We start from the raw sequence: 13,325 nt of genomic DNA, 5'->3' as shown, positions 1-13,325 counted from the left end.
ATTAACATAAAACATTCTACATTTAAAATTTTAAAACATACGTACTGCATTGGTACATATTATACAAATTTAATGATATCATTTAAATTTTAAATCATACAATTTTACAATTGGAATCGTTTTTGTTTATTATAAGAAAAGTAATAATTATTTCCACTATAAGTAATACGTAATAATAATTATTATGTTGCTATTAAACAATATCTTCATAGTTTTTTAATAAATACAAATAAAAATTGTCGAAAAATTCAGTATGTCAAAACAAGAAGTAGAAATACTCAAGGCTTATCCTCATCACAATACTTTTGAGTTTTGCGAAAATCGGCCCAAGTACCGTCAGGGACGTAAACTCACGGCAGTTAAGGTATAAATTACCTTCCATAAAAATTGTATCCTTAAATGCCTAATTTGGTAATGATTTAGTTTATTATATTGACAATGCGTTTTCTGTTTTGTAAATTATATCAATATATTTATTTGTAATGTATGTATTTTTTTTTTATGAGCATTAGATTTTATAATTCAAGGGTTGATTAGCAACTAATATTGTTTGAATGTATTGAATTCTTAGAGTATTGTAATGTAGACATTTTTGTTTCTTGTAAGTAATTATTCCTAAATTCAAATTAATTATTTTAAAAAGGTTTATACAGTGAATGATGAATCACAACATTTATTGATCAGAGGTGTGCCTTCTGTTAATTTAAACGATGAGGTAGAAAAACTCTGCAACCGATACGGTCACGTATCGAGTATAAAACAAGTACAGTTCGAAGAACAAGAACAGTTCACTCATTGTTTCCATGTCGTCTATACACGTATACAATCAGCAAGGTTAGTTGTGGTAATTAAAATTAGGCACTTGTTCACTTTTTATATTTTAATCAATTTAAACTTTTAAGATTTGCAAAAAAACAAATGGACACAAAAAACTTTTTTGGAGGAGTTTTACATGTCTGTTATGCTCCAGAACTTGAAAGTTTAGATCAGTCTAGAGCTAAATTAATAACAAGGATATCTGAAGTTGCCCGACGACTCCATAAGCTTGGCTATATTCAAGAAAATCAAAGGTAATATAATTCAAATTCTTAAACTAATTTGTTGCGTAAATTAGTTGGGTGCCCACCAAGTATACCACGTGATTTACCCAAAAGCTTAGTATTTTGTGAAGAAAGAAAAATACTAACATATTAGTAACATACATCCCCGCTTTCCCCAAATTAGTACAATTCAATTGTTTCTGTTGTCTTATTTTAATTAGTTTTATTCTTATAAACTAAATAATTGATTAATTTATTTTTATTAACAAAAAAGTTCAGTCAGACAAAAACTTTTGGTGGCCTTTGGGCAAAAAAAAGTTAAGGGCCTCTTACGTACTAAACATATTGTCCAGAATAAAATGAATTATATATTTACAAGAATCAAACTTTTAAGTTTTTTAATCATGTTTTCATATTTATTATTATTACTTGGTTTTTCTATAAATGTGTACACATTGTAATTTAATACGATAATATCACATATAGGTATAACCTATGGCCCAAATGTGAATTCATTAGACCTTGAATCATTATTATAATTATAATAATAATAATTATTATTATATTAAAATAACAATTAAAAAACATTGAAGCCTTGGGGAAAATATGGTAAAAGTTTTTATGTTCATTATTATATTTGTGATGCAACTTACAAGCTGTAAATATAACTCTTATTCTAAAAATGTTTCATAGGCGCATAACGTCTTATAAGTAGAGTAATTCTAACTTGTTAAAATATTACTCAGTATTGCACTTTTTTTTTTTTTTTAGTGACCAGTCCAGATCTGTTGATGAATGTTCTAAAGCTTTTTCAGAAAATAAGGTTTAACTAAAAGTTATTTATTTTTAGTAACATTTTTTTATAGCAAATTTTTTAATATTAAAATTTTTTTTTCAGCAACAATATGAATCTATTCCTCAAACACATAATCGTTGGCTAGAAGGAGGTTTAAAGTGTTCTTATATTGAACCAAAATCAAGCTCATCTTCTATAGTTAAGGAAATAGTAACAAAACAATTGGTATGTTAACAGGTCTTAGGAATTATTATAAATTGCAGGGGATAAAATTACTTTCAAATTAGATGATAAAAACTGTTGAATATAAGTATAAGTAATTTTTTCGGCAATCAAAATATCAATAATCGTACTATTTTATTTTTAAGATATCTTCGTAAAATAATATTCTTATAAAAGTTGTTTTTAAATTGTAATGCCTGAATTTTATTAACTCAAGTTGGAAATAATCTATTAAATATTTTAGAAATTAAAAAAATACTCTATTTTTAACTACAAAAAAATGACAAAATAAATATTATTTTAAAAAATTAGAAGTTGATCACCCTTTATAAATGAAAAATATTAAAAATGTCAACAAAAATCACAATAAATAATTTTAAAACCCTTTCTTCTTAATGTACTTCGGTAGTATTAAATCTATAAACAAATACACACAAGTTTGAAAGTAATTCATAATCTCAGATAAAGTTATACTGTGCTATACACTTTGAGCTTATTAAAAGTTTACTAAAGATAATATTTAATAATTAATACTCATGGCTTTTCTGTCTTCTTTATTAATAATATTTAGTAATTAATTTAGTAAATGTGTTTTTTTCAGAATCCAGTTAAAAATGTTGTGCCACCAAACTCTTCTATATTACATTTTGTGCCAAAACAATTACACCAAACCTCAATGAATCATACTACTAAAAAACCTAATCGTGTTATATTTCATAACTAAAAATAAATAATTGTATTTAAATTGTTGACTTAGTTATTTAAGTACAAATAATTATTTAATAATAACTAATAAGAAGTAAAGATATAAAATCTACTTGAACCCTAAACCATAAAAATGATACACTTCTTGCGTACACGTGTTACGACGACAATGTTGTCATCTTCAGCGCTAACAACAGACTGAGACCGATTACGGCCGAACATCTCCCTCTATACATATATACACAAGGTCATTATACCGGGTGTGACGTCACACCGGAAATGAAGACTCATTTGTCAACACATTTTATAAATTTTAATAAAATGTTTTGTAATGGACTTAAGTTCCAGTTTAACAAATTTGTCCTATTTTTTAACATTTCTATTGCTTCCCTAATATTAAGTTCTTTAGAGTTATTTACATTTTTTAGTAATTTTACTGATTTGATACTATGATTAGTGTCCAATAAATGTTCCGCAACAGGAGATTTGTGTACTTCTTGGTTTTTGATGTTCCTTATGTGTTCTTTAAACCTAACCCCAATATTTCTTTTTGTTTGACCTACATAACATTTAGCACACTCTTCACATTGTATTTTATAAATCCTGGATTTTTCTTCTTCCCCTATTTTATCTTTGGTACTACCTAACAAAGATTTTAAGTTAGAATTTTTTGATGCGACTAGAGTTACACCGTAATTTTCAAAAATGTTTGTTAACCCCTTTGAAATACCTGGAAAATAAACCATACCCGATCTAATAATTTTTTCATTACCCCTCCTACTGAGCCATAAGTATGTATATTATTTGTACAATTCAAGTGTTTTTTAACTAGGTATACTCTTACTTTTAGCTAAATAGCACTTAATATTATTTTAATAATAGGTTCGAAAAATAGTATTGTATGATGGGTCCATATGAACTGTTGAGCGGTCTATATCAAAGAAAAGTTCGGAGGACTGTGCTGATGGGATTATGCCATTATGGCATAGGTGTACACATGCAGCCTGTTTAACAATGCTGTGCAGTTTCAAAATTAATTACTGTATAGTAATTTTCTTAATCACTTATATGTAGATGGATATTTTAGCGTGGCATTAGAGATAATAAGCCTGGCGGCCAAAATCATGTATGTTTGGCCTTGCCTTAAGTAACACTTCCCTAAATTTATCATTAGATAGCGTTTTTTTTTTTGTATTACTGAGCAACACCTAAAGCTATTTGGGTTTGAGCTATTGAGCAATAGTACAAAAACAATGAAATTAATAAGAATAGGAACTGTGGGCAAATGATTAGAAGAAAAACCAGTTACTATTCGTTAAAATGTTGTTATTGTACATCAAGTGCAAACTCTAAATTACATTTTACTATCTATACCAAAAATAACAATACAATTAAAAAAAAAAAAAAAACAGCGAGTATTTTTGTATACAATTAATTATTTAAGGGACAAAATCAATTAAATATATGTGACTATTACACAATTTAGTATTGAACACAATTGGAAGGTCTAATAACTTTATTAAATAACACAAAATAATTACATAATGTTTTTATAGGAGTTCCAATTAAAAATAATATATACTAAATATATTCTTATACTACCGATTTTTTTACAATCATATACTTACGGCCCGTCCCTAAATCTAATATATTTCTAATTTGTTGATTTGCGAATGGTTGATGTACACGAACAGTTGATGGCTTGGTTAATACATAAGAAGTTCCAGACCTTATTGCTACTGGTCTTGGAGAGGGCAGCTGTATTGGTCGGATTAAGATATTGGGCGAGATGGATTGTTGAAGAGATGACAAGGATAATGTAGGTTGTCTTGGTCGAATAGTAATTGGTTGTTTTGAAGAAACCACAAACGGAAGGACACTTTTAGGTGAAAAAGTGTTCTTTCTTACCGGACCGACTATGTTAGCTACATTTGGTAATGATGTCGCAGTCGAAGTTATAGATATAGTTTTATGAACTGGTCTTTGAACAGAGGAAATCCTTACTGTTTCTATTTTTTTTGCAGTTTGACGTTTGGGCAGAGAATCTTCGCCATGAACAGGATTACTAAACCAGTTTTTCAAAAAATTCAAATGACTATTTAAATATTTGGCTACTTGAGGATTTGCATTTTTCGAAATGTCTAGTTCACCGGCATATAACATTCGTTCGTTTTCCATAAGGTATCGAAATACATCAGATTCACTTTTGAATCGTACGAGTAAATCATTGAATATTTTTTTATTGGATTCGTTTAAAAAAAAACGAACTTCCTTTTTAGTATTTGTTGTTTGAGTGGTTTTTACAGGTTTAACAGTTGGTGGCTTGATGTTTGTGACTGCTGTTGTCGAAATACTTGAGGTATTCTGTGGAAATGCAAATGTTCTAGATATGACTTTAAGACGTTTTACAGCGTTGGATTCAGGTTCGGAATCGTATTCTGGACATTTATTATCTTCCAGAGAATCAATTTCGTCATCTGAAGAGTAATTGTCATCAACAAATTGATCGAATACTTTCTTATTATGTAACGGCGTAAAATCTGAGACTTTTTTTAGTTTTCGCATAAATTTAAGTGACTTTGGAACAGGTAAAATGGAGTTGTGTAGCTTTTCTGAACTATCAGATTTTTTTAAGTTTGGATCTTCAACTATGAACTCATGGATATATTGATCATTCTGACACAAGGTTTCTTCATCATAGGCCGAGCATTGTTGAGCATCATTAGAGTCTGAATCAATATTCATAGTTTGCTCTTCAGATTCAAAATATTCATCAAAAACTGATGGCATAATTTTATCGCGAGCAGAAAAACTACTAACAATTGTGGGTATAACAGTCTTTTGAGAATTATTTATTTTCTTATCATTTGCACGTAAACAGGCATTATTCTCAATCATTTTAAAGGAGCTACTATATACTTGTGTAGAACTATCCTTTGACATCGATCTATCATTGTAAGTAGGAACATTGTTTAGTCTTTTAATACCTTTATTTTTTGAAATTCTCTGACGTAACAAGTGTTGTAATTTTTTTCGTATTTCCACCGGATCAGCTTTTGCTGCACGTTTTTCTAAATGTAATGTTTTTGACTTTTGATTTGTTCTCTTTGAAGAAAACGTTTTTGAAATTGGCATTTCCTCATAATTAATACATTGATTCTCATTTCTTGTACTGTTATCCTCAAACTGTTTATTTCTATTGGGTAAATCTTGTTGTGAATATACACTAGTAATGACTGGTTCATATTTACTAGTTTGTTCTTCATTAGAAAATGAATAGTCATCGTTATCCAGTAAATTACAAACGTGTAATGGTAACAAATCTTTTTCAACGTCAATACTAGGAGCAATATTTTTATCACTGGGAAATGATTCTTCACAAGGTTTATTTAATAAGTCCTTTAGTGTAATATTATGATCAGGGCTAAATCGTCTTAATGCACAATTAGATATTGACATATTACCATTATCGTTATTTGGAGGAATTATATTTTTATTAGCAGCAAATGTTACTTCAGAAGGTATATTAAATGTATCATTTAAGACAATAGTACAATCGTCATCTGGACTAGTTGGTCTTGATATACTACTATCTAATAATGTACTTTCAGATATTGCATTAATATCTTTTTTTACTAATTCCATCAATTTGACTACTCTTATATTTGGTTTTGAATTATATGTTTTATTGATATTTGATTGTTCTGAGTAATTCACACTTGAAATATCAGCCAGCGAGATAGCATTTGAGATGACTAAGTTGAAAGAATCATTTTTACAATGTTCAATTTGGGGTGATACTTCAATTAAATCAGGTGTATCTGCTTGGTCATTGCAATCATGAGATTTTTCATTAAATTCTTGTTTTAATTCTAAATTTGAATCATTTAAATTTGTACAGTTAAAATATCTTAAATTATTAATATCATTATCATATGAATTAGGTAATAACTTGACTAATTGTTTAGTATACTCTTCATCTATTTTTCCCAAAGTATCACTCAAATCCTCAGATTTAAATAGAAAAGTTGATGTTATTTCAGGTTCAGTAAATGTTACTTTTGCCATATTAGACACATTAATTCTATTAGCGCTTGCTTTTATAATGGGATTTTTTTTCAATGTATTATTAATTTCTAAATCACATTTATCAGTTAATCCAAATAGCCTTAGCCGGGCATTTTCTCTAAAAAAATAAAGAAAAAAAATGTTGTAGGTAATTTATATTATTATTAAATAATTATTTTTACATTAAAAAATGAGCTATTTTACCTTTTTTTAATATTTTGTAGTATACTAGTTAGGTGTACACATAAAGTATTACCATCAGAGACATATTGACGACATTTCATACAAATAAACATTCCAGGACACAACTTTAATGGTATCTTATCATTCATTAATTTCTTATTCCACACATCATAAATTTCCCAGTCTTCAGAGTTCAAATCCTCACTTAATAGTTCACCGCAAAGCTGACATGAAATTATTGTATCCAGCTAAAATAAAGTATTACTTACAGTCAAAAAGTTGTGCGAAAATGCTCAAATAATGAATAAGTTATACTAACAAATAATTTTCATTTATGCATAACATTATTTATGAATAACCAAATAAAATAATAAACACAAATATTCATAAATAATTGTTTGAATAAAAATGTATTGAATAATGCTCATTTATAATTATAAGATATATATTAGTAATTAGACAAATATGCTAGGGGATAGACATACTAGATGCAGATGATCCTCGCAAACGGATACAGGCGAATTACTATTATCCTTAACATTTGTTTTCATCTTACTTGACTCTATTAAAACCAACTGTAAACATAAAAATAAATTTTGTTATAATTATTATATGTTTTAAGTGTTAACAGTAACTTACATCACAAGATACAAAATTTGACAAAACCATTTTAATTTTTGCATATTTTTCTTCCGATATGGGATGTATTGAATATTCTGAACAATTATGAACTGAGCATGTTACATCAATCCGCAAGCATCTTCTTCTTCTCTTCCTTCTTTTAATATATTTAGATTTTTTGTATGGATGTAATTTTACTATTTTAACTGCTCCATTAACATCATTGACTTCAGCTGTATTTATTGAATTATTACCAACTTCATCATTACAACCTTTCCTTTTTTCAAATTGTTTTTCTTTATATTTTTTTTCTAAATATTTCCAACAACGATCACATAGACATGACTCTATATTTAATTGCGGCACAACTAGAAATGTTGAATTATAAAAAAAAAAAATTAGAAGAAATAGGGATAAAATGTATTAAAAACTTAACATTGATAGATGAAATATAAAGATTTAAGTACAATTTTTTCTAATATAAATACCTTAAACATACTTACTTTCTAAAAAAGAATTTTGCTTTTCGACATTGCGAATTCGACAAATATGATTTGGATTATCAAACACAGCAAATGGTCTCATACACCATAAACAACTGTCTTTACATTTGTGAATAGTTTTTAAATGAGGAGAAATGTTTTCATTAGACATCATTGCACTTTCTTTTTGATCTACAAATAACAAAAGAATACTTTAATAACTATAATTTTTAAGTATTTGTAATGTTTAGATAATTGGGAAATGTTTATATGATAATAATATACAAACAATATTGAAGTCCTTAATAAAAAATTATTTCCAATTTAACCTTCCAGCAGACGCGTTTTTTGATAAGCATTTGATGCTGTACTTTTTACAACAGCGTGTGTTAAAAGGTAATTTAAAATATGAAAGTTAAATAAATCATACCATTATTTTCCAAATGAGCAGCATTCATTTTGTTGGATACAGCAATCTAAAAGTGAAACACAATTTTAACTTAAAATTAAATGCCAAGTATAAATGTATTTCACAAGTCCTTTCCCCCTAATGAGATACTTCATTAAAAAAATAAAGCAAAAGTTTGGTGTAAACCCATTTTTGGCCAATGGTGCGTACGCGCACCATAAAATAAATACATTTTTAGCCGGAAATGGGTTTAACTACACTTAAGCTATAATATTTGAAAATAATATTATTTATACCTGTGAAGATTTAAATTTCTTTGATTGATTAACTCCTACTATTTTGTTATTACGAAGTTTAGTATGTTCATTGAAATCACTAACTATCTTAATTTTTTTGATTATATGATGGTTAGTTTCAGGAGTTCCATGATTATGTTTTCTTTTTATTTCATGCACTTCTTCCCAATCACTATTCTCGTCCGAGACTTCTACAATATTTTCCTTTTTTATGTTTTTAATAATATTTTCAAACTCATTTTCACATAAATCAGGTTTCATTGATCCACTGGATGAAGATGAAGTAACTGGTTCCAACATTTTTATTTTACCGATTGGAAACTCTTGGAAAATGTATTTATTATATTTGAATGGTGTGTCTTTTAATTCTCATAATATTCTTTTGAAAAGTATTGTATAACCCATCTTAAAGTTATTTGATTGTCAATGGTAATTTGTTCTTTAGTTGCCTATAAAATAAAGAATATGGTTAAATGTATAATAGAATAGGATAAAAATACACATTTCCTAATATTAATTTTAAATGTTATTTTAGCTTCGACGTGGCGTTAAAAAGATATTGTTTTTACAACTATGTAAATTAATTTTTGTGTCTGGACCCACGATAACTCTTAAACTGTTTAACTAATCACTTTATGAAGCAAGTCTGTGTAAATCAAAAAAGTACTTTATTGTGACAAATATTAAAAATTTCAATGATAAATTACTTTAACATGGATAACAGCAGTTTAGGGTCACAAAAATATTTGGTTGTTATTAAAAAAAACCTTTTATTGTCCACAAACAACACTGATTAATTAACTGATTAGGGATTGAGCACACAGTTACTGAATCACAAATATCAAGCTACCAATACATTTTTTTTTTTGTAAATATCAATTGAAATTTTATAATAAGAATAATGTTCTCTATGGTATTAATGTATTATGAATATATACAATTAATAAAGGTTTTAATAATTAGTGTCAACTGATAGCTGGCAGAATGACTGTACCAAAATTTCACTAAAAAAGGGGCAATGCTGGCTAATAAGTTTGGGAACCCCTGTTTGACTCCAACTCGTTTGTTATACTTGAAATAATATATTATTATATAATAAACTTTTGAAGTTTTCTGCTGCCTACTTATAGCATCACACTATCTGCCATAATTATGACAAATATATATAGCCTTTACAGCACGTTATTTTTAAAAGTATGTCTGCAAACGTAACACACTTTTACACCACAATTTATCAAAATCAAAGCTGCTTTTAGCATTACGAATTAAAATTATACAATATTATATAATATTTTTGATATAATTAAAATTGTTTTAATATTTACGTGTTGCTCACGAATCCAAACTTATTTAGTAATTTTTTCTTATATTCAATTTTGTATTTATAATTCACATTGGTTTTATATAATAATTTTAAAAAAATGTCCATCACGAGAATTACAAAAATCATCATGAAAATAAAACATCCTTTAATTTTTATTACATAATTGTTAACACTTCATATTATGCTTTATTGAGTGCTTTTTAAATATTTTATGAATATGTAGATATTATCCACTCAATTGAATTTTTCAAAATTAAATGTAAACAATTAAATCTAAAGAAAAAGGATTTTTTTAACCAAAATATTTTATATGCATAGAACTTTTACTGTGACGTGGATATATCTGAAAATTACTCAACTGATATATCAATAGACAAAAGTTTTAACGCATTCATAATTTTGTTTTCTAGTAGAATATAATATTAAATACCGTTTAAAATGAGAATTCAGTAAATATTTTTAATTAATTTGAGCATATTTTATAGCATCTGTTTGCTGGTAAACGGCCGATCGTCACCATTAAAAAAACGTGTTTGTGGACAATTCGCCCCCAGTAAATATTGAAAGTAAAGTGATTCGTCCCCAGTATGTTTTGACTAAAAGAGAAATTTTAATTATATTTATATATAAATAATAATTAATATATTATATATTAATAACAAAATTAATAAATAACGGGGCACTTTATTTACATATAAATTATAATACATATTTTAAAAATAATATAAGTCGCACCAATATATTATATTATTAAATTATTAATTTGTTTTAAGTAATTTAATAAATTGTTTTCATTATTTAGTGTGGATTCTAATAATAATGGGGCATTTTATTTTTTATTTTTTTTGGGGGCTGTCTGTTTAACCAGAATGATGCATTTAAATAGAGTACAGAGTCCGCAGCGGACCGGCGAACTGTCTGCGCGGACAGTCTTCTTTCTGTTTGACCAATCCTTTATTGTTTTTAAAACGCAGAAAAAAATTAAAAAAAGTAAAATACATTTATCAAAAATCGAATTAAAAGCCTTGATAACTCTTGCGGGGTGGGTTTCTTACAAACTTCAGCTCAAAAAAAAAAAAGGTAAAATACATGCAAAAGTAAAAAAAATGAAAATTTATCTATAGTTATTTCAAATATTTTGAATACTGTGGTAGTTTTTTTACCCTTTTCCTAACTTTTCTTTGCATTTTCAATTTTTTTTTTTTTAGGGTTTTTTTTATGGAGATCCCAATTTAAAATTTTAAACATTTTATAAAAATTTTCTAAGCTTTCTGAAAAAAATATTAGTAAAATGCCTAATTTTTGAGCAACACGAAAAAAACAACATTTTAGATTATAAACTTAATTTTAATGACTTATTGTTAAGCGAAAAAAATAATTAATATTTTTTCAAAAAAAAAACTAGTTTTTAATAACTTTTTTTAGGAAGATACTATAAAAAAACTATTAAAAATGAGGTGTTGAGACAAAAACTCAAAATACTTTTTACGACCTTAGCCAAAATAATTGAAAAAAAAATTTGAAAAAATGTCTTTCATCGTAACAGACATGCAGTGTAATTTTCAAAAAATTTGAAGGGGGTTGGTCCAAACCTTCGTTCATATTTGTCGTTTAAGATCCATGTATAGCATTTCTGTTCTAAAAATATTAATATTATAAAAATTTACTAATGAATTCAAAAAAACAATAATTGTTTGTTATAACAAATTATTTGCATGCCAATTATTTTGGTCACAAAGCAAACTTTGAATTGGTTTACTGTGAATATGTTATTTGAAAAAATGGATATTTAATATATCGATCTAAAATTGGATTTTGAAATTTGTTGTAAGATAAGTGTATACAGACTAATATTTATATACATAAACATACAAACACACACACGCACACATATATATGTATATATATAAAATATATAAATACATAAATAGTGGACATACCCGGTCAGACGCTCCGAACAAAACCAGCCTGTTTATTGGTCAGCAATTAGCAGATTAATATTCATACTTTGGTAGACTTTTCGAAATAACTTATTTTAATACCATACACTGTTAAAAAAAAATTTAATCATCCAACAAACTTTTGTGTTCACACTACAAAAACCGAACGAATATCAAAACAAGTATAACAATCAGAGCAAAAGATAAGAGAGTGAAGAGACGCAAAATGTCTGGTGATATAATAAAATGGCCGAACGCCGAACAAGAAAGTCAGTGTATACGCTATCGATTTTTTCGACCCGAATTTGTCAACACTGTTGCGGCACACATAATGTTGGTTAAATTTGTCTTTTTTTCCAAAAATATTTTAACTAATAATTACTGATAAATAGAAAAATTAGAAAATAAATGGAAAATAAATGGAAAAATTCTGAATAACTACGGAGTACCTTTACATAGGTAATAAAATACTCGGATTAAATCTTAACTGATATTAATAGCTGTGAACATTTTGCCAATTTATTTAATGATGTACTAAGTAATTTTTACCAACTAGGTATAACCGAAACAAAACTTGAGGCATCTAGTTTCAAAGTCAACTAAAAGACATTTTGAAAACGTGTGGCCACACTGTATTACATGGTATGTAAAATTATTAATGAATATCAAAAAAATTATAACTAACTTAAACTGTGTTTGGGAAATCTTGGTGGGTTTTAAATTCAACCACCTGAAAAAATTATTTGTTTATGAAATTTTACAAAAATTGCTTTTAGCTGGTATTGTATCGAGACGCCTCACTTAGTTATTGTTCATCTAATTTGTTCTATTTCTTTACTTCCACTCACAAAGTATTTCTCAATTTCTGGGGTAGGTTTTTTTTATTTATGGCTAACTTTAGCACTCTCAGAAATAATTATCGTTTATGTCATTAAAGCCATTTAGCTTAAAAAATGGCATACACTTAATAAGACAAGCAATACATGTTTTGGAAAAATACAGTAGAGAAAAGGCTGAGAAAAGAAAGAACGAATTAAAAAAATAGTACAGTAGGGGCGGGACGCCCAAGTCTACAGGTATTATTATTAACTAAAGTGATAAAATCCAGCACAATTCAAACCAAGTACAATATAAATCAGTACCCTTACTTTAGTACTTTCTTAATTTAATACTTATACGCCATATTATATGTATTCGGGATTTGACTTCACTTGTAGAGAAAATAGGGGATAAAATTAC

At 27.1% G+C, this 13,325-nt stretch overlaps 2 protein-coding genes across 3 annotated transcripts; one reads left to right on the top strand and one right to left on the bottom strand.

Annotated features, from left to right (window-relative positions):
* On the top strand, positions 1 to 2,804 carry LOC126833317 (RNA-binding protein 48). 2 transcript variants are annotated; one of them, XM_050564589.1, is made up of 7 exons: positions 1 to 169; positions 253 to 364; positions 644 to 834; positions 903 to 1,070; positions 1,812 to 1,863; positions 1,939 to 2,061; positions 2,660 to 2,804. In XM_050564589.1, exons 2-7 carry the CDS (start codon positions 254 to 256, stop codon positions 2,780 to 2,782), a joined length of 768 nt encoding a protein of 255 aa, XP_050420546.1. In that variant the 5' UTR covers positions 1 to 169; position 253; the 3' UTR covers positions 2,783 to 2,804. The 2 variants fall into 2 exon arrangements, with proteins under 2 accessions (XP_050420546.1, XP_050420538.1); XM_050564581.1 differs by having other exon boundaries at positions 2 to 364.
* A 1,374-nt stretch (positions 2,805 to 4,178) lies between these two features.
* Positions 4,179 to 12,301, bottom strand: LOC126834802 (uncharacterized). Its single transcript, XM_050566982.1, has 8 exons — positions 12,087 to 12,301; positions 8,823 to 9,271; positions 8,548 to 8,593; positions 8,139 to 8,309; positions 7,654 to 8,003; positions 7,500 to 7,589; positions 7,036 to 7,262; positions 4,179 to 6,949 (listed from the first exon to the last, which is right to left on the bottom strand). Exons 2-8 carry the CDS (start codon positions 9,120 to 9,122, stop codon positions 4,357 to 4,359), a joined length of 3,777 nt encoding a protein of 1,258 aa, XP_050422939.1. The 5' UTR covers positions 9,123 to 9,271; positions 12,087 to 12,301; the 3' UTR covers positions 4,179 to 4,356.
* Between the last annotated feature and the right edge of the window lie 1,024 nt (positions 12,302 to 13,325).

This window comes from Adelges cooleyi, unplaced genomic scaffold (genome assembly GCF_023614345.1).
Source record: "Adelges cooleyi isolate 19-005CV unplaced genomic scaffold, UGA_ACOO_1.1 ACOO_flye_CR_arks_rails_tigmint_CR_PRNA_1, whole genome shotgun sequence".
In the NCBI taxonomy this organism is placed as follows: Eukaryota; Metazoa; Arthropoda; class Insecta; order Hemiptera; family Adelgidae; genus Adelges; species Adelges cooleyi.
The sequence above is the reverse complement of the archived record's forward strand: the minus strand, read 5'-3'. Positions and strand labels throughout refer to the sequence as shown.